This window comes from Coloeus monedula, assembly GCF_965178545.1.
Source record: "Coloeus monedula genome assembly, chromosome: 23".
NCBI lineage: Eukaryota > Metazoa > Chordata > Aves > Passeriformes > Corvidae > Coloeus > Coloeus monedula.
The window spans coordinates 662,719-690,264 of NC_138803.1; the positions used below are offsets into that span (position 1 = coordinate 662,719).

A 27,546-nucleotide genomic window follows, 5' to 3' on the forward strand; every position below is an offset into this window, starting at 1 on the left:
GGTGTGGGGAAGGGATCCCCCCGTTATGGGGCTGACACCCCCCGCGTAGGGGCTGGGAGGCCTAGGGATGGGGATGGGATCCCCCAGGATCGGGATGCAGGACTGGGGCCCCTCAGTGTGGGGCTGGGGTCCCCAAGGGATTGGGGTGAAGGGCTGGGACTCCTAGGTACGGGAATGGGGCCCCCTAGTGTGGGGCTGGAACCCCCTGAGGATCAAAATGTGGGGCTGGAGACCCGCCGGGATCGGGGTGTGGGGCTGGAGCCCCAGGGTGTGGGGCTGTGACCCCCTGAGGATCAAAATGTGGCGCTGGGGACCCCCCGGGATCGGGTGTGGGGCTGCGACCTCCCAATGTTGGGAGCTCTCAGTGTTGGGCTGGGGCCCCCCCGATAGGGGCTGGGAACCACCATTGTGGCACTGGGGACTCACAGGGATCAGGGTGCAGGGCTGGGACTCCCCATTGTGGCCCTGAGGACGCAGGCTGGGGGTGCTGGGCTGTGGGTTTCCCGGGCGGGGGTCGCCGATGTTATCCCCGCCTACTGGCGCCGGCGGAGCCGTCCCTGTCCCCGTGCCGGTGGCACCGAGCCCGGCGGCGCCTGGCACCGGCCGCGTCACCCGCGCGCTGCCCGGTGGCACCGGGCCCTCGCGGGGGGTTGGGGATACGGGGGGCGGGTAGGATCAGGGGTGGGGGACCCCGATGGGGTCGGTGGTGACCCCCCAGCTCCCGCAGGTGGCCCCGGTGCCCCGAGGAGATGGCCGAGGACCGAGGTACGGCAGCACCAGCGCTGCATGTCCCCCGTGTTTCCCCCCCGGGGTGGGGGGGCGGCCGGGGCTCACCCTCAGTGTCCCCCCAGATGTTCGATTTGTCACCGAGGAGAGCTTCGACTTCGGGGTGCTGTCCCCATCTGACAGGTATGGGGGGGTTAGTGGGGACAGGGCACCGTATAGTTGGGGGAATAGGATGGGACATGGAGGACAGGGAGAGATGGCACCTCATTGTCAATGTCCTAGGGGACGTGTTACTCGATGGATGGGGTTGTGGGGGATGTGGCAACTCATAGTTGGGGTCCTGGGGGTCACGAGGGACATGGGACCCCAAAGATGAGGTCCTTGGGGACATGTCACCCCATGAACAGGGTCTTGGGGGGTCCGGTGGACATGCCCCCCTCATAGATGCGGTTCTGGGGGTCCCTGGGGACGTGTCACCCCAGGGATGGGATCCTGGATGACTTCCTGGCAGTGGCGTTGGGGGCTGACACAGCAGAGGAAACAGGGCTGACACCACCTTTCCCCCTCCCCCCGCCCCATCCGCAGCCAGGAGGAAGAGGAGGATGAGGAGAGCCCGAGCGGGGGGTGCCGGCACGGGGGCGGCAACGGGCGCTGGAGTCCCCTGCGCGGGGCCCGTCTGGAAGAGATGGTGCGGGAGGCCACACGCCTGGCAGCACAGCTGGAGGGGTGCCACCTGCCCCCTCCCGCCCCCGGAGACCCCCCGGGACCCGGCACCACGCCCCCCAGCACCCCCCGCAGCCCCCGCCGCCAGACCTTCGTGGTGAAGGACAGCCCGGTGCGGGCGCTCCTGCCCACCGTGGAGTCGCGGGGACCTGCCCCCAGCCCCTGCCCCCCCGCCAAGCCCCGGGGTGCCTCTGCTGCCACCAGTGTCCCCAAGGTAGGTGAGACCCCCGGGGGTAGGGGTCCCAGTCTGGCCGTGTCCCACCCGAGCTGAACACCCAGATTCCCCCACAAACCCATCCTGGATGGGGGGCAGTGCGTGCCTCCCCTGTCTCCAAGGGGCATCGCGACCCCCCCAGCCCTGTGGATGGGGAGCACTCACTGAGTGATGCCCCCATGTCCCCACCCTCTATTTCCAGGTACCCCCCAGCCGTCACTCCACAGCAGCGCCGAAGGGACCCTCCGGGGGCAGGGGGCTCCCTCCCAGCCGTGTGGGCCCCCCCCGGCCGTGCCCTCCCCAGGGGCAGGGGGCTGGTGCCCGGGGCAGGTCGGAGCCCCCCCGGGGCGGTACAGCAGGTAGTGATGGCCAGGGGACGGGGACACCATGGCCAAGGGGGCTCCTAGACCGTGCCCCAACCCCCCCTCTCTCCCCAGGGCAGCCTAGGGCGAGGGGGGGCACAGTCCCCTGCCCCCCGCCCACCCGCCAGCCCCACGCCAGAACCACCACCACCCCTGTCCCCTCCGGCTGTTCCCCGGCGCCCACTGCCCTGCCCAAGGTGTCTTCCCGGACTCCAGCAGTGGGTGGGAGGACCCCCACCCCCAGAGGTAAGGATGAAGTGGGGTTGGGGGGGCACAGGGGATGCCCCTTCCCCCGTGCCTCAGTTTCCCTACGGCTTCTCTCCCCTTTGCAGGCGCGGGGGTGGCACGGGCATCCCCCCCAACTGCTGCCACGGGGTACAAACCAGGACCAGCCCCCGCCCGCCTGCGGCCTCCCCGCAAGACGGCGGTGAGCAGCACCCCGAGGTGACACCCCAAACCACCCCACACCCACCCAGAGGCTCTGGGGCCACCCGGACCCCCCCTTCCTGGGAGATCTCACACAACATGGGGGTGGGGGGGGGGGGTGCAGGGGAGAGCCGGGCTCCCCCTGGGGACCAGCCAGGGTTGGGGGCAGGGGCAGAGCCAAGGCCACCCCAGGGATGAGCTGAGGCATCCACTGGGTTTTGGAAGGGGGCAGGTGGTGCCAGGGGCCCCCAGGGACCAGCCAAGGCACCCGTTGGGTTTTCAGGGTGGGGGTCAGACCTGGAACCCTCAGAGACCAGCTGAGGTTGGGGTGGCAGAGCCAGGGGCCTCCCCAGGGATGAGCCGAGGCATTTTCATTGGGTTTTGATTTAATTACAAAAGGTCCTGTCAGCAGTAGGAAACCTCCCATGCCCCCCAGCACCCAGGGGACCTTCACTCCCCCAACACCCATCTCTGGGTTCCCCCACCTGAGCCTCACCCCTGGGGGGCGGTCCCAGACATCCCTGCAACCCCTAACTGATCCCCCCTCCACGTGTCCCCCACCTGGGGGAGTTGGCCCCATAATGCAGGGGTTGGCACAATGGGGCGGGTGGCACCTGCGTGGGGGGGGGTTGGCACCGGGGGGGGAAGGGGGGTTGGCACAATGGGGGAAGTGGGTTATAAATTCATTTTTTTGTATTTTCATGTATTTTCTAAATAAAACCCTCTGCTGGGCAAAGGGACTGGGAGTGATCATGTGGAGGGAACAGGGGCACCCTGTGCCACCCCCGCAAGGTGCCAATCCCTGCAAGGATACAAAGTGCACTGGGGGGGGGGGGGGTTGTGGCTCCCTGCCCCCTCCTGTTTCCCCAATCCTGGTGCCCCCACCGCCCCCCGCTATCCCAGTGCCCTCCCTGTCCTGGTGTCCCTGGCACAGTGCAGGGGGTGCCCGCTGGGTGGGTCCCCATTAGATCGACGTCTCGTCGCTCCTGGTTGGGGGGGGGGGGATGGACAGACGGGGGAGGGTGGATACAAAGTGGGGGGTGGGGGGGAATAAAAAACAAGACAGACAGATGTGTGATGGGGGAGGTGGGTGCCAGGCTGCCCTCTGTGCCCCCCAGCACCCAGCACCCGCCTGTGGGGAGAGATGGAGGGGGGGGGGGTTGGGGGGCAGGAGCCCCCCAGCCCCGTGGGGTTAATGGAGAAAATTAAAAAACAGAAATCTGGGGGGTGGGGGGGAGAGAAGAGTAGGGTTAGTGCTGCCATGCTAGCTCTGCCCTGGGCACCCACAGGTGGTCAGGGGGTACCCAGTGGGCACCCCAGCACCCAGTGAGCACCCCAACACCCACTGGGCGCCCCAACGGGCACCCCAACACCCAATGGGCACCCAATGGTCAACAGGCACCTTTGGATAGTCAATGGGCACCCAACAGGCACTCCAACACCCAAGGGGCACCCAGTGGTCAATGGACACTCATGGACAATTCACATGCACCCAACAGGTGCTGTTAGACCTGGTGGGCACCTAGCACGCACCCAAAGGTCGTTAGGCACCCAGTGGACAGTTAATGGGCACCAAACGGACACATAATGGTCAATGGATGCACAATGGGCATCCAGTGGTCAGTGGGCACCCATGGACAGTCAATGGGCATCCAATGGGTGCAGTTAGACCTGATGGGCACCCAGGGAGTGTTCAGTGGGTATCCAATGGGTATTCAATGGGTACCTCAACACTCAGCACCCAGTGGGCATCTAGTGGCCAGTAGGCACCCAACAGCCACCCTTGTACCCCATGAGCATCTAAGAGGAATCCTGGCACCCAATGGTCACCTGTCGGTTACTCTTGCACCCTATGGACACCTGAAAACCACCCTTACACCTGATGGGCCCCCGGTGGGCACCTGATGGGCCCCCAGTGGGCACCTGATGGGCATCCTGGCACCCAATGACTGCCCAAAGGGACTGCTGGGACCTGATAAGTACCCAACAAGTAGGAACCTTTGCACCTGATGGGCATCCAAAAGGCACCTTTTGGGCACCCTGGCACCCAGTGAACACCCAAAGGGAACCCTGAAACCTGATGAATACCTGACAGGTAATGTTGCACCCAGTAAGTGTCCAATCAGTACTGTGGCACCTGATGGGCAGCCAACAAGCAGTGTTGGACCCAGTGGGCACCCGAGAGAAACCCTGGCACCAAATCAGAGTGCAACAGGAACCTTGGCACCCTGGCACCCAGCCATCCTTGCACCTGATGGGCACCCAAGGGGAACCAAACAAGTGGTGTTAGACTGCTTGTCTACCCAACAGGAACCCTGGCACCCCAAGGGCACCCTCACACCCAGTGGGTGCCCAGAGGGAACCCTGGCACCCCAAGAACCCCCAGTGAACACCCCTCGGATGTGGTGGGCACTCACTCAGAGCCAGAGGAGTCCTCGTCAGCGGTGCCCGTCCGGATGCTCATGGCAATGGGGGTGAGGCCGCTGAGCTGCTCCTGGAGGCTCTGCCGAGGCCGGGGGGCCGGGGGGGCCCCTCCGTCGCTGCCCGAGGAGGCGGCCGTGCCAGCGGGAGGCGGCGGGGGCGGCCCAGGGCGCTGGGCACTGCCCCGCTCACTGATGGGGGGCAGGCACTTCTTCTTCAGGATGCCTGCAGGAGCGGCATCACCCATGGGTGGGGGGGCAGATTTGGAGTGCCCCCTCCTGCCATGGCAGCCCGTACCTTTGTGGGGGTGGGGTAGGGGCAGCAGCAGGGGGTCCCTGGGGAGTGCCTCGCCGTTGGGCCGGGGGGGGTCGCCCCAGGGGTGTCCCTGGCCCCCTGCCGGCTGCACTCGAAGCCCCTCGCTGCCTCCTGGTCCCTCACTCTCGCTTGCTGTCGTCACAAACTCCCCTGGCCAGTATGGGCACCCCGGGGGCACCAGGGGGTCACCTGTGGAGAAGGAAGGAAGCTGGGACAGGCAGAGCCAGGGACCCCACCCCGTCCTGACTGGGTGCCCCCATCAGCGCATAGTCAGGGTGAGAGATGCACCCAAACCCATTGTGTCAGTCCCATCCACACCCTAGAGTGGACAAGGGGCTACCCTTCTTCCCTGGGTGCCCATCACCCTAGCCCTAACCCAAACCTTTTAGGTGTCCCCCATCACCACCCCAGACTGGACAAGGGACCCTCTCCCCCATACCCACTACACCCACTGTGTGTCCCTATCAGCACCCCAGGCTGGACAGGGGATGCTGTGTTCACTGGGTGCCCCCTGCATCAGGACCCAGCCAAGATGAGGGACCCCCCACCAAATCCATTCAGTGTCCCCATCACCAGCCCATGCTGGACAAGGGACCCCTATCCACAGCAGGTGCCCCCCATCAGCATCCTGGATAAGGCAAGGGACCTCCCCCAACCCATTGGGTGCCCCCCCATCAGCACCCCGCCAGGTTGAAGATGCCCCATCTCCACTGGCTGCCCCCTGGGGGTGTTACCAGGGCTGGGGGGGCCCGGGGGGGCTCCGGGCAGGGGTTCCCAGCCGCGGGGGGCCTCATCCTCGCTGTCAGAGGAGTGTGTGGAGCCGTAGGAGCCACTTGGGTCATCCAGGGACAGGTCACTGTCCGAGTCCGTGTCATGCTCTGGGGGGTCACGGGTCAGGGGATGCCCAGGGACACCTCCTGCCCCCTGGGCCGAGGCTGGGCACACTTGCCCTATAGGTGGGGCCATACCCTCGGGCTGGTCCTGGGCGTCAAGAAAGAGCCCCCCAGGCTCGGGCAGTGGCACTGGCCCAGGGCTGCCCACCAGCCCTGAGTCCTCCCTGCAGGGACACATTACTCATCAGCACCTGACCCCCCCCCCCTGTGAACACCCCTCATCCACTGTCACCAACCCACTGACACAATATCCACTGACACCCCAACACCCACCAATATCCACTGACACCTGCCACCCTGATGTCCATCGCCCTGCCACCTACCCCTGCCACCTCCTCACCCTACCACCCCCTCAGCCCCCCACTCTGCCACCTCACCACTCCATCTGCATGCCACCCTGCCACTGTACTGCCCTGCAACCATGCCACTGCCCCACCACCCAGCCATCCCAACACCCCCACACCATGTCACCCCACCACCCACCATCCTGCCATCCCAGTACCCCCATGCCATGCCACCCTGCCACCCCACCAACCCACCACTCAACCACCCCAGCACCCTGCCACCCCACCATTCCATCCTCTCATCCCAGTGCCACCCTAGCCCAGGACCCCTACAAAACCCATGCCCCAGCCCCTGCTGTGCCCAGTACCGCCGCACGAAGGGGATGTAGCTGTGGTGGCTCTTGCCCGAGCGTGCAGTGCTGTGCAGGGACCCCGAGGAGCCTCCACCTGGGGGGGCATACAGCCGCCCTGCCACGTATGTGCTGTCCCCGCCATAGGCCTGCCAAGGGCACAGGGATGTCATAGCCATGGCAGGAGCTGCCCTTTGCTACCCAGCACCCCCCGTGTCCCCCCAGCACTCACGGGGGTCAGGGTGGCCTTGGTGGCCAGCGGTGGGTGGTGGCAGCGGGCACAGCTCAAGCGGAGGCTCCTCCGCACCTCCTTGCTCAGCACCACGCAGGACAGGAAGATGAGGGGCCCCTGGGCAGAGAGGGGGGCATGTGGGACAAGTAGGGGTGTGTACAGCCTGGGAGAACCCCAGCAGCACCCCAGACATGTCAAGGGGTCACCATCCAGACTGGGTGCATCCCACTGGCACTGCAAAGAGAATGAGGGTCCCCCCATACCCACTAGGTGCCCCCCATTGATGTCTCAGACAGGATGAGGGACCCCCATATGCACTGGGTGCCCCCCATGGGCACCACGGAGTGGTTGAGGTGCCCCATACACACTGGGTGCCTCCCCTTAGTGCCCTGCATATGGCAAAGGACCCCTTTGTGCCCATTGGTTGCCCCACAAATAGGTGTGGGAGCCTGGAGGTTCCAAGGGTGGGAGGTTCAGGGGGCTCTGGGGTCTCCGGAAATCCCAGGGGTGGAGGCTTTGGGGTTCTGGAGTCTTTGGTGGTCCCAGGAGTGGTAGCTCCGGAGGTCCCAGGGGTGTGTGTTTTGGGGGTCCCGGGGTGGGGTTTCAGGGGGTCCCTACTGACCTGGAGGCAGTTGGAGGCGGCGAACAGGTAGTGACAGAGCAATGTGTCACTGTTGACTGAGAGCAGGGCCAGAAGCCAGGCCAGGCTGGGCATGGCCAGCAGGACCGCAGCCGTGCGCACCCCAGACCTGGGCAACCCAACAGCAGCCCAGTGTCACCCCAATGACATCTCATGTCACAGCCCTCTGTACTTCTGCCCCCCAGGGTTGCCCCAGCCCCTCACAGCCCCCTCCTGCCCATATGCCCCAACCCTCACCTGACCCACTCTGCTATCCATGGGTGCTCCAGCCCCCTGTGCCCCCCTGATTCCCTGTGGGCCCAGCCTAACCCCAGCCCCCCGTGCCCCTTGCCCCCAATGTCCTTCTGCCTCCCCATGGGTGCTCTGTGTCCCCCTGCCCCCCCCAGATGCCCCAATCTCCCCTGACCCCCTCAGGCCCCAGCCCCCATGGATGCCTCTGCCCTTGATGTCCCCCTGCCCTCCATAGATGCCCCAGACCTCTATATCCCCCTACCCACCATGGGTGTCCTGGTCCCTCCTGTGCCCCCCTGCCCTCCACAGCTACCCCAACTTCCCATTCTCCCATGCCCCCCATTGGCACTCCAGCCCCCTGTACCCCCGTTGTCCATGCCCCTCTACCTCCCCATGGCTGCCCTGTGCCCGTCTGCCCCTATAGATGCCCCAGCCCCCACTGTCCCCTCCTACCCCTCACAGGGGCCCCAGTCCCCTCCTGCCCCCCATGGGTGCCCCAGTCCCTCCTGTACCTCCCTGCTCTCTGCAGATTCCCCAAAAGGCCAGGCCCCCATGGGTGCCCTCCTAGCCTCTATGGGTGCTCCAACCCTCTGTGCCCGTCATGGGTGCCCCAACCTCCCACGCCCCCTTGGGCAACCCCATCCCCTCAGTGTCCCCTGCCCCCCGTGGGTGACCCTGCCTGGGTGACTCACGCTGAGCCCTTTTTCTGGAAGCCCTGGGGGGTGGCACAGGTGGCCCTGGCCGCCAGCACCAGGAAGAAGATGCCGACCTGGGGGTGCAGGGGGTGCCGGGAGTGAGCAGGGTGAGTGGGGGTCTCCCGCTCTCCCCGGCGCCCAGCCCCATACGCACAGCGAGGGCGGCAGCGCAGGGCCCAGCCAGGCTCCACACCAGGCTGTCGTGCAGGGCCAGCCAGCAGAAGTCGGGGTTCCCGTAGCCCTCGGGGTCCAGCCCCACCGCCAGCCCTGCAAAGGAGAGGTCAGGGGCGGGGCTATAAGAGGAGGCAGGGGGCTATGGTGGGAGGGCTGGGGCTATGGCAGGACGGGGCACGGAACGGCATATGGATGGCACAGGGCTGGCGAGAAGGTGCTGCTCTTGGGAGTGTGGCTACGCTGGGTAGAGACGGCGCTGTGCAAATAAGGTGGGTCTAAGCCCTTGGGCATGCGGCAATGTTGGTGAGAGCAGGGATAGGGCACGGGGGGCTTGTCTAAGGGGTTATTACAGGTCTATGCTCTTGGGGTGGGGCTATGCTGATGAGGGCAGGGCTGAGATCCTGGGGAGTGTCTGACTATGATTGATGGAGAAGAGCTATGGCCCTGGGGGCATGTTGAAGAGGCTGGGAAAGATGCTCTTGGGGTGGAGATATGATGGATGAGGGTGGGGAACCCTAAACTCCTGGGGTGGGGATAAAATGTTGGGCCAGGGTTATACTCTTTGGGATAGGGCTATGACCTTGGGGGTGTGTCTGAAAATTTGGGGGCAGAGCTATGATGGATGAGGGTAGGATTATTGATCCAGAGGCCTGTATAAAATCTTGGGAACAGGGTCTGATGATGAGGACAGGGCTGTGACTCTGGGTGTGTCTAAAACCATCAGGGTGGAGCTAAACTCTTGGGGTGGGGCTGTTTTGGACTGGGCATGGCTATCCTGTTGGAGGCAGGGTTATATCCAGGGGTGTGGCTATGTTGGTAAAGATGCATGGGGGGGGGGCCTGTATTCTGGGGGTGGAGTTACACATGGAAATAAGACCCCACCATGCATCAAATTGACGGGGGAGAGGGATTCAGGGCTGTGTAGCCACCAGAATGTGTTGACCCAGGTGGAGGTGTGCTCCACCCAGCTGGTGGTCCAGGGGGCGGGGGCAGAATGAGGGCAGGGTTCCACACAGGGCTCACCAGTGATGAAGGCAGGCAGTCCCCAGCCCAGCACGTGGTAGAAGCGCATGGGCCCTCGGTCGACATGACGGGGTTCGCTGCGGCGCCGGTACAGGTGCAGCGCCTCCAGCAGCGCCCAGCCCACCGCGCTCAGGTACAGGAACTGCAGCAGGATGGCCACCACCGTGCACGCCAGCTGCACCCGCCCCGTCACTGCCAGCCCACGGCCCCATGCCCTGGCCATGCTCACAGCCCCGCCCATCCAACCACATGCGCAACCCCCTGAGTTCCACCCCCTCTGAGAGATTATTCCCCTGTTGAAGTCACACCCCTCTAAAAGGTCCCACTCCTTTTATAGGCCTCACCCCTTGAGTGCCCCACCCCCTCGAGAGCCAACCACTTTGATAAGATCCACCCCTTTGGGAGCCTCACCCCTTTTATCAGCCCCACCCCTTTATACAGACTCCACCCCTTGGGATCACCACCCCTTTGACAGACCCCACCCCATTATAGTCCCCCCCCCGTCTCTTCGATCCCGCCCCTTAGGCCCAGCCCACCATGGCCCTGCCCACTCCTTACCCCACCCATTTCAGCCCCACCAACCCAGACCATTCAAAGGCAGCAGATCCCCTAACCAGCCCTTCCCAGTGATCACCACTCCTTCCCTCCTTTCCCCGCCCCCTTTCCCCACACACCGGGACATCGGCCTGGTTGATGCCAAGCAGGAAGACGAGCTGTGCAAGGAGCAGCGCAGCTGCACCGTGCCGGCGAATGCTGTGGCGATTGGAGCGCAGCTGCCTCAGGGTCCCCAGGGCCAGGACCACCAGCGCCAGCCCCGCCAGCCCCACGCCCAGTGAGCCGTAGGTGAGCGCTGCCAGCGGCAGCACCTCCCCGTTCTGCAGCACCAGGATCGGCATGTGTCAGGCATGTGCTCAGTGGGCACGTCCCCCCAGAACCTCCCATCAACAGAGACATGGCCCCCCTTACAAAGCAGTCAGTCCCTGGGAAGTCCCGGCCCCAATGCACAGCCCAATGGGAAGTGCTGCCCACATTATTCAGCCCCGCCACCCTTTGAAAGTCACAGCACTTCAACCATGACCCTCAAAACCCCACCCGTGTTGTGTAGCTCTACCCTTTAAACCTCTCCGATATCACCCAGCTCCAGCCCTCAAAGCCCCACCCACATCCCTCAGCCCCTTTCAACCCCACCTACTGCACTCGCCCTGAAGCCACACCCACAGCGCTGACCACACCTCTTGTGACCCCACCCACAAAATTCAACCCCGCCCCAGGAAACCCTGCCCACATCACTCAGCCACACCCCGTGAAAACACGCCTGCACCACCTCCTGTAACCCCACCCACATCAGCTCTGCCCCTTGGAGACCGACAGGCCCAGCCTGCTCAGCTCCACCCACTGGAATCCCACTCATCCTGACTGGGATGAGCCCCGCCCATCCCACTTAGCTCAGTCCCAAGGGAGCCCCACCCACTGGATTTAGGCATGTCCCTTGGATTTAGCCCCACCCCACTTAAGTCCCACCCACTTTTCTCAGTCCCACCTCTATGAGCACTCACACCTCCACCCTGACCCTGCCCCACCAGCCCCCTCCCATTCTGCCAAGCCCCTCCTATCCCTGTCCCTCCTCTTTTGTTAAACGCCACGCCCCCGTGCCTGGCACCGCCTCACCCCCTGTGCCCCTTGTCTGTGTGTGTCTCCATCCAGCGCCATGTCCTCACCAGGGCCCTGACCCTGAGTCATTCCGTGCCCCAGGGTCGCTGTGTGTCCCTCCACGTCCCCTGTGTCCCATCTGTCTCCCTGTGTCCCCATGCACCCCTCCGTGTCCCCCTATGTCCCCACCTCTCGGCGGGAGATGTCCATGAGGACAGCAAAGCTGGTCAGATGGTGGCACTGGCAGCTGACGTGGCTCCGGTTGCGGAAGGTGACTTCGCAGCCTCGTGCTGACCAGCCCCCTGCACCGCCCGCCCTGCACAGCACCACAGGGTGACACAGGCCGGGACACCCGCCAGGACACCCACCGGGGACATCCACCCTCACCCAGGGACACGCACCCGACCCAGGACACCCATCCAAGGGGTCACGCACCTGAACACCCACCAGGGACACCCACGCACCGGGGACACCCACTTGGGGTCACCCTCCCACAGGGACACGCACTCACCAGGTACATCCACAGATAACACACACCCACCCACCCACTGGGACATCTTTCCACCCAGCAGAGACACCCGCTGCCACCTGGGGACACTCACCCACCAGGGACCCTCACCCGGGAACACCCCTCCATTTGGGGACACCCCCCCATCCCTGACACCCACCAGGGTCAGAGCTGCCCCCTCACGTCCTGTTCCCGTGTTACTCACCCATGACCCTCGGGGACACTGGGGCATCCATCCTGCCCTGTCCCCTCTGGATGTCCTCTGTCCCCTTGAGGTGTCCCTATTCCCATGTCCGCTGTCCCCTCAAGGTGTCCCTATCCCTGTTACTATGTCCCCTGTCTCCATGGGATGTTCCAGTCGCCATGATCCCTATCCCCCCAGAATGTCCTCATCTCCTTGGGGTGTCCCCAGTCCATCTCCCCTGTCCCCTCTGAGGTGTCCCCATCTCCCTGGGGTGTCCCCATTCCCATGGTCCCTGTCCCCCCAGGGTGCTCCCTGTTCCCCTGGTGTGTCCCATGTCCCCTGTTATCTCAGCGTGTCTGTGTCCACCCAAGTTGTCCCTGACTCCCCAAGGTATCCCCATCCCCCCAGGGTGTTCCCTGGGATATCCCCTGTTCCCCTGGAGTTCCCCAAGGTGTTCCCATCCTCAATCCCATGTCCCTTTCCTCTGGGATGTCCCTGTGCCCCAGGATGTCCCTGTCACCCCTGGGGTGTCCCCTGACCCGCCCTCACCGCAGGGAGTGGTTCCAGAAGACGCAGATGGGCTTGGAGCGCTCCTGGGTCTCCAGCAGCCGGAACTGGAGGGTGACAGGCTTGGCCAGCGCCCGGGGGGTCCCCGTGCCCCCCACGCCACCCGTGCCCCCCGCGTGCACACTGATGCTCACCACCGGTGTGTTGATGACGGGGCGCTTGGGCACCCTGGGGGGCACTGGGGTCAGGGAGCCCACTCAGGGCACCCCAAAACCCACCTTGGTGCCACAGAGTGCCCTGGCACCACACAGACGCCATGAGGACACCCCTTTCTCCCCTGTGCCCCCACTTTTGGGCACCCCATGGGCACCATCCTTGGGCATCTCTTGAGCCCCCCCTCCAACCCTGTGCCCCCCATCCTTGGGCACCCCATGTGCTCCCTTTTCCATCCCTCCCCTGGGATCCCTCGGGACACCCCTGTCCCCATCTCCCTGTACCGCCCAGATGCTTGGCTTTGTCCTGGCACCCCATGTGCCACCCCCAGCCCCACATGCCCTCCCTGTTCCCCTCCTGTTCCCCCCATGCCCCCATCCCCAGTGGCACCGGAGGCTGCGCTTGTCGGTGTCGAAGTGCTGGGGCAGGAGACTGGCCAGGGTGCGGTAGATGATGACGCTGGCGATGGCCTGGCCCTCACCCAGGGATGGGTGGCGCTTGTGCCGGGTCACCACAGTCATCCCTGCCTCCTCCTCGTCCTCGTCCTCCTCCTCTTCGCCTGCTTCATCCTCCTCCTTCTCCTCCTGCCCACCTGTGCCCTGCGGTGCCTGCCCATGCCCGGTTGAGGGGCCTGGGGGCCATGGGCAGTGGGTAGCATGGTGCTCTGAGACCCCACTGGGGTCCCCATGGCCACCCTGGAGTCCCCAACTCCGCCAGTACCATGACCACAACAAGGTTCCCCCAACCCTTCCAGCTCCAGGGGTCCCCATGTCCACACCAGGGTCCCCATGGCCACAGTGAGGTCCCCATGGTCACACTTGTGTCACCAACCCTGCCCACTGCCATGGCCACACCAGGATCTCTGATGCCATCCTGGGGTCCCTGGTCCTTGCCTCCTTACCAGGGTCCCCAGCCATGCCAGTCCCATCCTGGGGTCCCAAACCACCAGTCCCATGGCCACACTGGGGTCCCCATGGTGGAACTGGGATTCCCAACCCTGTCAGCCCATGGGCATTCTGGGGTTCTCCCATCCCTGCCAGCCCAAGCCAGGGTCCCCAGCTGTGCCACGTCCCCATGGCCAAATGGGGGGCTCCCCGAGCTCTGCCAGACCCAAGTGGGTCCCTAACCCCGCCCCCTGTCCGTGCTACGCCCCGGACTCACGCCTGTCCTCGGGGGGCCAGAAGATGCTGTCGGGCAGGATGACGGTTGTCTCCAGGTCCGGGGGCTTCTCCCCCCGCAGCGCCTCATACCGCGGCAAGCGGGCACCCGCAAAGCTGCTCTTGTCCAGCCGCACCACCGACACCACTGTGGCACCATGGCACCCACGGCATGGCAGGGCATGGCATGGCACCCTGCAAGCCTGGGGCACAGAGACCCCGGCACCCACCAACCCCAGGGCACACCAACCTTTGCATTCACTAATCCCAGGACACGCTAAGCCTGGCACAAACCAACTCCAGCACCCACCGACCCTGGGGCACACCAACCCCAGAGCCATGGATCCCGGGGCACACAGACTCCAGCACCCACTGTCCCTGGCATCCAACAACCCCAGAGCAATGAATCCATACACCCACAGACACCAGCAGTCACCAACCCTCGGGCACATGGACCCCAGCACCTACTGAGCCCAGCATGCACTGACCCTGGGGGCCATGGATCCTGACACCCCCAGACCCCAGCACCCACTGACCCCAGCACCCATCAACCCTGGGACACACAGAACACAGCTCATGTCCCCAGGGGCACTCATGTGCCTCTAGACACACCCATGTTCCACAGGACACATTTCCCAGACACACAAATGTCCATGTCCCCAGCACGTGTTCCCAGGTACACACATGCATCCATGCTCCCAGCACATGTATGTCCTTTTGCACACACGTCCCCAGGCACACACATACTCCAGGTATGTACGTGTCTGTGTTCCCAGACACGTGTCCGTGTCCCCAGCACACACACATCCCCTGAGCACACACATGTCCCCAGGCACACCCATGCCCATGTCCCCAGCACCACACCAAGGGCACACGCGTGTCCCCAGGCACACACATGTCCCCAGCGTGCCCATGTCCCCAGGCAGATACCCCTCTCACAGCCCTCCGGCCACGCATGTCCCCACTGACCGATGTTAGGGGTGACAATGGTGAAGGGGCTGAGGTAGGTCTGGGGCATGTTCCGTGCCAGGGCTCGTGCGTACTCCTCAAAGTGCCGCAGCAGCTGGGCCGTGCCACCCTCTGTTTGCTGGATCAGCTCCCAGTGCCGCTTGTTCCCCGCGTCCAGCAGAGCGCTGCCCACCCGCAGCAGGTTCTGGGGGCACAGTAGTGGTAGTGGCACTGGGAGCTGGCACTCTGGGGCAGGGGGTCCCCAACCTCCTCTGCAGGGCTCTGTAGCTGGGGCACTCTGGCACTGACAGTGGGGAACGGGGGTGCTGTACCCCCACAAAGTTGAGGGTGCACCCCGAGCCACACCAACACCCACTGCTCACGGGTGCCCACCACCCTGGCATCAGACCTCCTACACCAACATTCCTCTCTAGGTGGGTGCCCACCACCCTGATGCATGGGCTCCCTCACCAATACCCTTCCCAGGTGGGTGCCATCCACCCTGGCAGCCAGGTTCCTGCACCAGCACCTCCCCCCTCCCCATGCAGGCGCCCATCCACCCCCATGTCTGACCATCTGCCCCAACATGCCCCTCCTGACAAGGGTCACCAACCACTTTTGCTTCTCCCTCAACCTCCCTTCCCATGCCCGTCACCCTGGCATCTGCTCTCCTGCCCCAATATCCCTCCCCATGAGGGTGCCCATCACTCTGGCATGTGGGCTCTTGCACCCACATCCCTGACCACAAGGGTGCCCACCACCCCACCGTCTGGCCTCCTTCCCCAGTTCCCCTCCCCAGGCAGGTGCCCATCACCCTAGCATCCAGGTTCCTGCACCAACACCTCCGACACACATCACTGCCCATCACCCTGGCATCTGCTCTTCTGCCCCCTTAGGTGGGGGTCCATCACTCTGGTATCTGACCTCCCACCCCCATCCCCCTCCCCACAAGGATGCCCATCACCCCAGTGTCTGGGCTCACGCACCCACACCCCTCCCCATGAGGGTGCTCATCATCCCAACTTCTTTTCCGCTTCTCCCATTCCCCCTCCGGGCATGTCCCCATCCCTGGGCCTCGTGCCCACCTCGGTGAAGTGCACATCCTGGGTGGCAGCGAGGCGGAAGCCACGCTGGCGGCTCTCATGGCGCAGCAGGGCCCCTGCCAGCCGGTACGCCAGGTGCACGTCGCTGCCGAAGTACCCGCGGGCCCCACGCATCGCCTCGCGCAGTGCCAGCGCCACGCGCCGGGACTGCCCTGCGTCCCACCGGGACTCGTTGCCCACCAGCTGCTCTGCCTTGGGGGGGACACGCACAGAGTCAGGAGGGCCCCAGTGGCACCGTCCTGTGGCTGTCCCTGGTGTCCCTCCAGCTCACCCAGGGGCGCAGGGCGGCAAAGGCCAGTGCGCTACAGTTGAAGAGGTTGGGGGGCAGCCAGCCCTTGTGCTCATCACAGTGGCGCAGTGCTGTGCCTGCAGGATGGGGACATTGAGTGGCACCACGGGGACAGTGGGGCAGCCTCGACTCACAGCATGCCAGCAGTGCCACCAGTGACACACTCCTACTCCACCCCACAGTGACACCAGAGGGGTGCCCCCAGCCCTCTCCCAGCTGTGCCATCACAGTGTCACACTCCTGTGCCACCCCCCCGTGACACCACCATGGCAGCCCCAAGTCCTGTCCCAGTGATGCCGCCAGTGTCACAGTCTCTGCAGTGACACCAGAGCGGCAGCCCCAGCCTCATCTCCACAAGTCCACACTTGTGTCACCCCCACTCCATCTCGGTGGTGCCACCAAGGTGTCACCACCCCTAACGCATCCTAGCAGTGCCACCACAGTGTCACCTCCCTGTACCAACCCAATAATGCCACTACAGTATCACCTCCCTGCCCTGTCCCAGTGATGCCCCATGGTGCCACCCCACCCCAGCTCCATCCAACTGGTGCCACCACCATGACACACTGGTGTCACCATCCCATCCCAGCAGTGCCACCATGGTGTCACCTCCCTGTACCAGCCCAGCGATGCCACGGTGGTGTCACCCCCTCTCAGCCCCATCCCAGTGATGTCATCGCTGTGTCACACAGCCCCATTCTGGCAGTGTGCCCAGTGCCACTCCCACCCTGTCCCCATGTCCCCACATACCCACAGAGCCCTTGGGGCAGGGGGCTGTGGCTGGCAGCCCAAACCGCGTGCGGGGCCACCAGATGCTGGCCTCGATGGCCCGGGGACAGCTGTCGTAGTTCACTGCAGGGCACAATGGGGCATCAAAATGGGGGATGCAGGGTGACACAGTGTGACAGTAGGGTGGCAGTGGCACCTGGTCACTGGAACCCCGGGTGAAAAAGGGTGACACAGGGTAACAGCAGGGTGACAGCAGTGGCAGAGCAGGGTGACAAAAGGATCACACAGGGTGAAAGTAGGGTGACAGCAGCGTGACACAGGGTGACAGTGGGTTGACACAAGGGGATGCAATGTGACAATGGTGTGATGCAGGGCGACAAGGTGACGGCAGATGACAGCAGTACCTGGTCACTGGCACTGATGGTGACACAGGGTGACGCAAGGTGACACAAGGTGACAGAGAGTAATGGAGGGTGACAGCAGGGTGACGGTGGGCACTCAGGGTAGCACAGGGTGACACAAGTTGACAGTCCCCCACCTTCGCAGCCGCTGGCTGTCACCTCAGCGAAGGGGTTGTCACAGCGGTCACAGTGGCGGCCGATGACACCAGCTTTGCAGGGACACTGTCCGGTGGTGGCGTCGCAGCGGCGTGACAGTGACCCAGTGGGGTAACACTCACAGGGGTGGCACGTGTCCCCTCCAGGAGGGCGGTAGTGGTTGTCCTGGGGGGACACAGGGTCACTGAAGGCACGGGGGTGGGGTGACAGGGGGTCACAGGGAGGTGACTGGGGGGGTGCCAGGGGCATGATGGGGGGTGCCAGGGAGGTGACGGTGTGATGGGGGCAACAGAGGGGTGACAGGAGGATGGCGGGGTTGGCAGGGGAGGTGACAAGGGCTGGCAGGTCCCACCTTGCAGCGACACTCGCCCGTGGTCTTGTTGCAGTCTGGGTCGAAGCCGTGGGTGACGTCGCAGCTGCAGGGGCCGCACGTGGGGTGTCCCCACCACCCCCGCGGGCACGGCTGCGCCTCCCTGGGACACGGGGGCTGGCACTCGGGCACCATGCCAGGGTACCCGCACAGTGCCACTTGTACACTCACATCGCCCCTTGTACACCCACACTGCCCCTTGCACACCCACATGGCCACTTGTACCCTCACAGTGCCACCTGTACCCACACAGTGCCCCTTGCACCCCCACTGTGCCACTTTCTATCCACAGTGACCCCTGCACACTCACCCCAGCTCTTGCAAGCACACCATGCCCCTTGCACACTCACCTTGCCCATACGCCCACCCTCCTCTCACCCCACCCCCACCCCTGATGTCCCTCGCAGCACCACCCCCTTTCCCCCCGAGTGCTCTGTGCCCCCCTGGTACACGCGTGTGCCCTGCAAGTGTCACCAACCGGTGCTGGCAGAGGGCCCCGAAGGTGCCCGGGGGACAGTGACAGGCATAGCCGGAGGCCGTGCCCGGGCGGCGGGTGCAGGTGCCTGGAGGCTCGCAGGGGTCCAGGGCACAGGCACTGACACAGCTGTCACCGAAGTACCCTGGGCATCGGACAGGATTGGGGACAACAACAGGGGACAGTGATGGGGGACAGGGATGGGGGTGAGGGGCAGTGCCCAGGGGTGACAGTGATAAGGGAGGGTGGGAATGCCCTGGGGTGTGTGACAACGGGGTGGCAGTGCCCAGGGAGGATGGCAGTGCCTTGGGGACAGTGACGGGGGTGCAAGTGCCCTGGGGACAGTGAGAGGGGGTGGCAGTGCTCAGGGGTCAGGGATGAGGGGAGGCAGTACCTGGGGACAGTGACAAGGCTGGCAGTGCCCAGGGAGGCTGGCAGTGCCTTAGGAACACTGACAGGAGTGGCAGTGTCCAGGTGACAGTGACAGGGGGGTGGCACTGCCCTGGTGACAGGGATGGAGCGCTGGTGCCCAGAAAGGGTAGCAGTGCCAGGGTTGTTGGGGGAAGATGTCACAGGGGTGGCAGTGCAGGGGATGGCAGCATCTCAGGGCTGTCAGGAGGTGCTGGTGAGTCCCCACTCATGGGGGTGGCAGTGGGGTTGTCACAGGGGTGGCAGCGTCTCAGGGGGTGTTGGGGCTTGCTGGGGGCTTCAGGGGGTCTCTGCTCACCAGGGTAGCAGTGGGGAGTGTCACAGGGGTTGTCAGTGGTGGCAGTGTCCCAGGGGGTGTAGGGGATGTCAGGGGTTGTCAGGGAGTCCCCATTCAAAGGCGTAGCACTGAGAAGTGTCACAGGTGTGTCACAGGGATGTCAGCATCCTGGGGGGTATCAGGCTGTGTCGGGGGCAGTGTCAGGAAGTGTTGGGGGATGTCAGGGGGTCTCAGGGGGTCTCAGGGGTCTCAGGGTGTCCCTGCTCACTGGTTTGGCAGAGGGGGGTGTCACAGGGGTGTCAGTGTCCATGGGGCTATCGGGGCATGTCTGGGGTGTGTTGAGGGGTCAGGGGTCTGGGGGGTCCCTGCTCACCGGGGTGGCAGCGGCATGAGAAACTGTCCCAGTCGTCACTGCAGTAGCTGTGGGAGGGGCAGGGCCCCGAGTCGCAGGGATCAGGCAGGGCACAGCCCCCCTCCACGTTCACCTGTACCGCCTGTGCCAGGCTCAGGGCGCCTGCAGTCACCACAGGGTCCCCAACACGCAGGCCCTGCAGGGTCACCCATCAATGTCCTCACTGAGAGCCCCCCAAGCCACCCTGGACCCCCCGCCACGCTCCACTCCATGCCTCAGTTTCCCTCACCATTCCCAAAATCCCCCAAGAGCCCCCTGCCCGGTGCCACCATCTGTGTGATCTCACCACCACACGGGACCCACTATGTCACCCTGAAAGCCCCTGCCCAACTGTCACCCCCACCTCAGTGTCCCCTGCCACAACACAGGACACCCCAGGACAACCTGGACCACCCTGCGGTGTCACCACCTCCTCAGTGCCCCCCACCATGACGCTGGGCCCACTGTGCCACCCTGAACCCCCTGCATCGTGTCACCTGTCATTGTACCTCAGCACCAAACTCAGCACCACCTGGTGACACCCCCGTGTCACCCGCAGTGTCCCCTCATTGATCTGGGACACCCCCCCACCCCATCCCAACTTCCCTGTGTGGGGTCACCTGTCAGTGACCCCAGTGATGCCCCAGCCCCTATGACCCCTCCTGCCCCAGTGCCAAGTCCAGCCTCAATGTCCCTTGCTACCACCCAGGACCTTTTGTGTCACCCTGTTCAGCCCCTCCCCACAACATGTGACACCCCGAACCTCACACCAGGACCCACGATGTCACCCCAGCCCCCCTCCCCAGCCATGTCACCTCTCTGTGCTTCAGTGGCCCCAACACCAGCTGGTACCCCCTGTACCACCCAGGACCCCCCCCCAGTCACATTTGTTTCCCCATGGCCATGTCCCCATCCTGCCCAGGCCCTGGGATGACGGCCCTGCACCCCGTGCCACTGTGCCCATGAGTACCCAGTGCATCCCCGATGTCCCCCTGCCCACACAGCCCATGTCTCCTTGTCCTGTGCCATGTCCCTGTGCCCACATTCCTGTGCCCCTCTCCATCCTGCCCATGTCCCCATGTCCTGTGCCATGTCCCCACTTCGTGTCCCCAAGCCCTGTGACATGTCCCTGTGCCTCACACCCATTCTGCCCATGTCCCCATGTCCTTGTGCATGTCCCTGTGCCCCCACCATCCTGCCCATGTCCCCACTTCTCTGTGCCACGTCCCCAAGCCCCCTGCCCCCATCCCTGTGCCCATGTCCCAAAGTCCCTGTGCCGCCCTTCACTGTGCCCACATCCCCACTCCCCATGCCGTGTCCCCAAGCCCTGTGCCATATCCCTGTGCCCCCCACCCACTGTGCCCATGTCGCTGTGCCCCCCTTCATCATACCCATGTCCCCAAGCCCTGTGCCTGGCTTCACTGTTCCCTGTCCCCAGCCCAAGCCCTGGGCCCATGTCCCCAAGCCCTGTGCCAGGTCCCCAAGCACTGTACCCATGTCCCTGTGCCCCCTTCACCGTGCCCATGTCCCCATCCCCAAGCCAAGGCCCTGCTTCATTGTGCCCTGCCCTCACCCTGTGCCACATCCCCAAGCTCTGTGCCCACATCCCTGTGTCCATTTCCCCAAACCCCGTGCCATGTCCCTTTGTCCATATCCCTGTGCCCCCCTCCCATTGTGCCCATGTCCTTACCCTTACATGTCCTCTTCCACATCCCCACGCCCACCCCCCAGCCCTACACCCACCGCCCCATGCTCCCCACACCCTCCGTGCCTGCGCCTCCGTACCTGCAGGCACCCCTGGAACCCCTCCTCCACGGTGCCACTGTCCCCCAGCAGCCCCCCGAGGCTCAGCGTGCGCAGCCGCAGTCCCTGCAGCTCTCCGGGGACATCACCCACCACCTGGAGGGGCACAGGGACCCCCGTGGGTGCCTTGGGGTGCCACAGGGGGTGCCACGGTGGCACCTGGGGATCATCAGAGCGGATGCCCCCCCCGTGCCCCAGTTTCCCTGTACCTGGTGGCGGCCATAGTCGAGGGTGAGGAGGAGGAGGGTGGCAGAGGGGTCACGGCCAGGGCCCCCCCGCAGCTCCAGCTCCACGTGGTGCCAGGCACCGTCATTGACTTTGGCCTGGGCCAGACGCAGGGTGGCCAAACGGGCCCCGCCTTGCCAGGCACCAGCCTCCACCTGCCCCTCGCTCAGCTGTGAGGGGTAGACACGCCAAGGACCCCATAAACCTGGTGGGCACTGGGGACTGCCCACCGGGAAATACAATTTCCCCCGGGACAATAACACATCCCCCGGGCAATGCCCCCCCTTGCACTGCCCCCCCCAGCAATACACCCCCCATACCACTACCTCCCCATAGCCAAATATCCCCCCTAGGCAATACCTCCTGTGCCAATGACCGCCTCAGGGCAATGACCCCCCCAGGGTAATAAACCCTGTGCCAACAACCCCCCAATGCCAATAGTGCCAATAACCCCCCTACCCTCAGAGCAATAACCCCTGGCACTGCCCCAGTGCCAACCCCCCCTGTACTCTTGCTCAAGTCAATACCCTCCCAGGGCAATGCCCCCTATGCCAATGACCTCCCCCCAAAGCAATACCTGTATGCCAATGCCCCCAGAAACAATACCTCCTGTGCCAATGATGCCCACTCAAATCCCCCCAGGGCAACGACACCCCCCTGGCACTTTCCTCAGGAAAACTCCCCTGTCTGCCTTCCCCGTGCCCTCTCCATGTCCCCCCCATGCCCACCTGCAGGGTGAGGGTCAGGCGGCCTCCGGCCCCCGCCCTCAGCAGGACCCCACGGGGGTGGCGGGTGCGGAACATGATGCGGAGAGGCCAGGGCAGGGAGAGGGGCAGTGCCAGCCCGTTCCACGCCACGCGGCTGCTGCCCACGAACCGCTGCGGGCCCGCCATCTCTACGGGGCATGCATGTGGGATGGGGGCAACCCCCACAGACCCCCCCAAGCCCACCCCAGGGGCCCCTGTGCTGTGAGGTGGTGGCGTGCCCCCCCTTACAGACCACCCACACCCACCCACGAACTCCCTGCACCCCACCTGGGCCCCCCACAACCCCACACGGCCTCTCACATACCCACCCTTGGGCTCCCAGCACCCACCCGGGGACCCCATGCACATCCCACAGATGCCAACACACCCTCCCACAGATCTCCTGCACCCACCCATGGGCCCCCATACCCCCTCACGAACCCACAACTCCATGGACCCCCAAACACATGCAGGAAGGCCCCTCACCCCCTTCCCACACCCCTCACAGGCACCCAGAGCCCCTCCCTATGCCCCCTCCCAACAAGCCTATGGACTCCACATAGCCCCACCACACTGTCCCCCTGGGCCCCCCAGTACCCTCCTGGCAGGTTTTGCCCCCAAAGCCCAGTGGGCAGCGGCAGCTGAATCCCCCCCACTCATGCACGCAGGTGCCACCGTTGTGGCATGTGTTGGTGTCACATAGGGTCTTCTTGGGGGGACAACCTGGGAGGGGGTACAGCGGTCACATGCCACACATGACCCAGGACCCCTGGCCCCATGGGGCACAGACAGCCCCCCATCCTTAAACCCCTATCCAACCCCACAGTCCTGGTACCCCCTGACCCCCCACCCTGTATCCCAACCCTACCCCGAAGGGGGTACAGCCCCATCCAGCCCCCCCGTCCTGGTATCCACCCCCAGGGACATAGCCTTGTCCGTGCCACCCACTCCAGCTCAACAGCTGTGGCAGTCCCTCATCCCTCACCCCACAACCAGGGGACAGAATGCCCTACCACCGTGTCCCTGGACCCCCATCCAGCCCCATGAGCCTGGCACCCCCTCCCCACATTCAGGGGACATGGCCCCACTGCTCAGGTACCCCTTAACCCTACACCCCATCTCGCTCTGCTTGGAGGAGCACAGCCCCCCCAGCCTCTGCCCAGTCTCCCAGCGGCGGTGCCCACCGGGCAGGGTGCCGTTGTTGGCAATGAAGGCTGCCATGTCCACGGGCCGCTGGTCAATGTGGAGGTGCCGCATGCACCCCACGAAGTGCCGGCTGCGGATCGGGAAACTCTCGGGCAGCGTTGGGACCCCCCCCAGCAGCAGTGGCCCCGTCAGGTCCAATGACCTGCAGAACCCACAATCACCTCAGGGGCTCAAGAGACCCCCGAGGGACCCCACAACCTACAGGGACCCTGAGGGAACCCCAAGGGACACCCAGCCACCCCCCGTCCCAAGGGAGTCACAAGGGAACCCCGAAGAACACCAACTCACCCCAAAACCCATGGGGACCTGAGGGACCGCCCAAAGGATGTTCCCTCATGGGGAACTCAACAGGCCCTCAAGGGACTCCCTGCCCCCACCAACGCATGGGGACCCCAAGAGAACCCACCTCAACCCATGGGGACCTCCAGTGACCCCCCATCCATAGGGACCCGTGACCCCCCAGGGACCTCTCACCAGTGAGGATTCCAAAGGTACCTCACCCACAGGGACCATTCATCTCCAAGGGACCCCTCTATGGGTACCTCAAGGGACCCCCACCCATGGGATCCCCAGGCCCCCCCTCACTTCTTGCTGCCAGTCTGGGTGCCCTGGGCAGCGCAGGAGTAGTTGCCGAGGCGGGGGCCGAAGCGCAGGGCCATGGCCGTGTCACAGTCATCCACAGTCACCACAGCCACCTTCTGCTCTGAGGGGCCCTGCGGGACCCCCGAGCGCCCCACCACCGGCTGGGGGGCCCCACATCAGGCGGGGGGCCCAGGACCCCCATCCCGCAGCCTTCCTCCCACTCCTCATCCTCCTCCTGCCCTCTGGCCCCTCAACCCTCACTGAGCTCCCACGTCCCTCCAGCCCACCTGCCACCCACCCTTCAGCCCCCCCTAAACCCTTCAATGGTCCCCTTCATCCCCCCAAGCCCCCATCCTTTTGACCTCCTCTTCCTCCATCCCCCCATCCCAATTCCTTGGCGGTCCCCACAGGTGAGGGAGATAGGTGGGGTTTCTCGGGGGTCCAATGGGTGGGGAAGTGGGTGGGGTCCCCATGGATGAGGGCATCTTTTGAGGGTCCCTTGGAGTCCCCTAAATCTCCTCTCTAGTCTCTTCACCCCTCCAACACCCCTGTCCCCCCCACACCCCCCTCTCCTCTTCCTCTATCTCCCATCCCCATCCCTCGGGACGCCCATGGGTGGGCACATCCCTTAGGGGTCCTTTAGGTCCCCCAAACCCCCTACCTGCTCCCCCCCATCTCTCCAGTCCCCCACCCTTCCCCTCCATCTCCCCTTCCTCTTTCTGTCCCCAAACACTCCCCACCACTGTGCCCCCCATGCCCCCTGCTCCCCCACCTTGTTGTAGTAGTGCAGCTGCACCCGGTGCCACTGCCCATCGCTGACACCTCCAGGCACGAAGGGTGACACCGTGGTGGTGGTCTCACCTGCAGGCACAGCGTCAGGGGGACACAGCCAGCGGGAAGGAGGGGTGGCAGTGCCAGGGATGGCATGCCCAGGTTGCAGTGCCAAGGATGCAGTGTTGGGGACATGATGCAGGGGATGCAGTGCTAGCAATGGGATGTCCAGGATTCAGTGCCAGGGATGCAGTGTCAGGGATGGGATGCCCGGGATGCAGTGTCAGGCAGTGCCAAGAATGGCATGCCAGGAGTGCAGTGAGGAATGCAGTAAGGAATGCAGTGAGAGATGCAGTGCCAGGAATGGGATGCCCAGGATGCAGTGCCAGGCAGTGCCAGGATGGGATGTCTGGGATGAAGTGAGGAATGCAGTGAAGGATACAGTGCCCACAAGGGTGCCAGGGTGCGGTGCCAGGGCGCGGTGCCAGGGCGTGGCAGGAGCAGCACGTACCTGCTGAGAAGGTGAGCTGCAGCTGCTCATCCACAATCTCCAGTGCCACGAAGTCGTGCCGCTCGTTGAAGCGCCCATTGTACAGCAGAAGCCCGTCCCGCTCCCGTGTGGCAAACCTGGGGGGCACAAGTGCCAGGGGTGCCCCAATACTCCCCAAACCCACTATGCCTCTCAGGCACTCCCCAGCACCCCCTGACCCTGCTGTGCCCCTGAGGCACACCTCTCACCCCCTGCCCCGTGACCTTGTACCCACTGTGAGATGCTGGTACCCATCAGCCCCTGCCCCACAAGGTGCCCCCCACCCCACTGTCCCCCATGCCAAGGGGTCACCCACACCCTTTGCTCCCACCCTGTGCCCTCAGGGTGCCCATCACCCCACACCCAATCACCCCACAGCCCGTATGACGCCAGTGGGGCACCAATCACTACCCATCCCAGATGATGCCAATGGGGCACCCCCACCCCATCTGACACCCTTGAGACACCCACCACCCCACACCCCAAATGATGCCAATGGGGGCACCTATCACCCCCACCCACACAGTGCCCACAAGATACCCATCACCTCACACCCCATCACCTCATCTCATGCCAACAGGGCACCCATCACCATCTACCCCACACCCCATGTGACACTCACGAGGGCACACATCACCTCCCACCTCCCCAGATTCCCCCAGGCTCACGTGAGGCCGAGGGTGAAGTGGAAGCGCTGGCGGAGGCCACGAAAGGTGAGGAAGGAGCGTGGGGGGAAGCTGCGGGTGCTCATGGTGCAGAAGGGCTTCTCGTAGTGCCCAGGGGGGCACTGGCACCGGAATCCCCCCACCAGCAGGTTCAGGCAGGTGCCCCCATTTCGGCAGACCCCCGGGGTGCAGCGGCCCCCCCGGGCACTCAGTTCACAGTGCTCTCCTGTGTGACATCCAGAACCCCAAAACTAGGGTGAGGAGTTCCATCTCCCCCCCACACCTCCCCATTAACCCCAGAGTGCCCCCCCCCAGGTGCTCAGCTTGCAGGGCTCCCCTGTGTGACACCCCAATGGCATCAGCACCCCAAAAATTGGGAGTGGGGGTCCTCTCCCCTCCCCACCCCCCAATAACCCCCAAGTTCTCCCCCAGGCATTTACAGGGCTCCCCAATGTGACACCAAGCACCCTAAATTGGGGGGTGGGAGAGTGGGGATCCCCTCTCCCTCCCCCCCCAGCATCTTTATCCCCAGCTCTATCACCATGGCAACCACCTCCCATTGCCATGGAAACCCAGAGACACCTCCTCCCCTCACATCCCCTCCCCCACCTAACTGGCACCCCCCACCAGGGGGTCCCGTGGGGGCTGGAGTCCCAGGGTGGGGGTAGGGGGTATGGCCCCAGTGGCACCAGTCTACGAGAGGAGGGAGGGAGGGAGGGAGGGCTGAAGAGCAGGCGGATGAGGAAAGATGAGGATGGACACTATGAGGAAGGGCTGGCCAGTGGCCCTAACCAGTGAAGTCCTCGTGGCACTCGCAGGTGTATCCGCCCTCGCGGCTCCGGCACCGCCCGTTGCTGCCGCAGGGGCTGGAGTAGCAGAGGTCGATCTCGGTCTCGCAGTAGTCACCGGTGAAGCCCGGCGGGCAGCGGCAGCGCAGGCCCGTGACGGGGTGGATGGGGCGGAAAAGGATGGTGTCGGAAGCGAGGAAGGGCGCGGAGCTGTCGAACTGCAGGACGGAGACACAGCGCATGTAATTCTCGCAGGGCTCGCGCAGACACACGTTGTCATCAAAGGGCAGGACGTGCTGGGCCGTGGTGACCGCCAGCAGCGAGCGGTTCAGGTACAGCCGCTCCTGCAGCTCCTCCGATGAGAAGAACCGCGACGCGCCCGGCACCACGGCTGGCAGCAGCGCGGAGAGGCTGACATTGAGGATCCGCGCCGGCCCCACGTCTGTGTCCGTCTGGATGTTGAAGAGGACAACGCGGTGGCGGGGGGTGGCCAGGACAGCGGCCACCCCCTCCAGGAAGCGGCTGAGCAGGGGGGACAGGAAGCGTTCCTGGGACATGTCGGCCAAGCGCAGGGTGATGCTGTTGCTGAGCATCTCATCTGTGATCACTGTCACCCGCAGCGTGCACTGCGCTGTCGCACTGTGAACACCATCTGGGACAAAGGGGGACACAGGAGGGGGTCAGTGACAGCAATGGACAACTCTGGGATGGGAATTGTGCTAGATATGGGACAAC

General features: G+C 64.5%; 2 protein-coding genes across 2 annotated transcripts in view; one reads left to right on the forward strand and one right to left on the reverse strand.

Moving 5' to 3' along the window:
* Nucleotides 1-694: 694 nt before the first annotated feature.
* On the forward strand, nucleotides 695-2,473 carry PSRC1 (proline and serine rich coiled-coil 1; the record flags this gene model as incomplete). The annotated part of the gene is given in 6 exon segments (XM_082296059.1): nucleotides 695-714; nucleotides 716-765; nucleotides 852-909; nucleotides 1,312-1,663; nucleotides 1,866-2,271; nucleotides 2,358-2,473. Coding segments are annotated over 6 exon segments (1,002 nt in total).
* A 902-nt stretch (nucleotides 2,474-3,375) lies between these two features.
* Nucleotides 3,376-27,546, reverse strand: part of CELSR2 (cadherin EGF LAG seven-pass G-type receptor 2) — a gene marked incomplete at its 5' end in the record, with an annotated part of 30,493 nt that continues 6,322 nt past the window's right edge. The window contains 34 exons of the mRNA XM_082296092.1: nucleotides 3,376-3,437; nucleotides 4,869-5,097; nucleotides 5,170-5,376; nucleotides 5,922-6,065; nucleotides 6,156-6,244; nucleotides 6,733-6,863; nucleotides 6,947-7,063; nucleotides 7,569-7,695; nucleotides 8,510-8,586; nucleotides 8,667-8,779; nucleotides 9,710-9,884; nucleotides 10,384-10,584; nucleotides 11,549-11,675; nucleotides 12,601-12,786; nucleotides 13,162-13,402; nucleotides 13,933-14,076; nucleotides 14,898-15,081; nucleotides 15,962-16,171; nucleotides 16,251-16,345; nucleotides 17,019-17,120; nucleotides 17,536-17,719; nucleotides 17,907-18,027; nucleotides 18,403-18,544; nucleotides 19,479-19,653; nucleotides 21,282-21,395; nucleotides 21,509-21,694; nucleotides 22,253-22,419; nucleotides 22,868-22,993; nucleotides 23,455-23,618; nucleotides 24,062-24,219; nucleotides 24,831-24,919; nucleotides 25,341-25,456; nucleotides 26,027-26,249; nucleotides 26,816-27,463. Of these exons, the coding sequence (XP_082152218.1) occupies nucleotides 3,416-3,437; nucleotides 4,869-5,097; nucleotides 5,170-5,376; nucleotides 5,922-6,065; nucleotides 6,156-6,244; nucleotides 6,733-6,863; nucleotides 6,947-7,063; nucleotides 7,569-7,695; nucleotides 8,510-8,586; nucleotides 8,667-8,779; nucleotides 9,710-9,884; nucleotides 10,384-10,584; nucleotides 11,549-11,675; nucleotides 12,601-12,786; nucleotides 13,162-13,402; nucleotides 13,933-14,076; nucleotides 14,898-15,081; nucleotides 15,962-16,171; nucleotides 16,251-16,345; nucleotides 17,019-17,120; nucleotides 17,536-17,719; nucleotides 17,907-18,027; nucleotides 18,403-18,544; nucleotides 19,479-19,653; nucleotides 21,282-21,395; nucleotides 21,509-21,694; nucleotides 22,253-22,419; nucleotides 22,868-22,993; nucleotides 23,455-23,618; nucleotides 24,062-24,219; nucleotides 24,831-24,919; nucleotides 25,341-25,456; nucleotides 26,027-26,249; nucleotides 26,816-27,463 (5,534 nt within the window). The 3' untranslated portion in view covers nucleotides 3,376-3,415. The remainder of the gene's footprint in view (nucleotides 3,438-4,868; nucleotides 5,098-5,169; nucleotides 5,377-5,921; nucleotides 6,066-6,155; nucleotides 6,245-6,732; nucleotides 6,864-6,946; nucleotides 7,064-7,568; nucleotides 7,696-8,509; nucleotides 8,587-8,666; nucleotides 8,780-9,709; nucleotides 9,885-10,383; nucleotides 10,585-11,548; nucleotides 11,676-12,600; nucleotides 12,787-13,161; nucleotides 13,403-13,932; nucleotides 14,077-14,897; nucleotides 15,082-15,961; nucleotides 16,172-16,250; nucleotides 16,346-17,018; nucleotides 17,121-17,535; nucleotides 17,720-17,906; nucleotides 18,028-18,402; nucleotides 18,545-19,478; nucleotides 19,654-21,281; nucleotides 21,396-21,508; nucleotides 21,695-22,252; nucleotides 22,420-22,867; nucleotides 22,994-23,454; nucleotides 23,619-24,061; nucleotides 24,220-24,830; nucleotides 24,920-25,340; nucleotides 25,457-26,026; nucleotides 26,250-26,815; nucleotides 27,464-27,546) is intronic.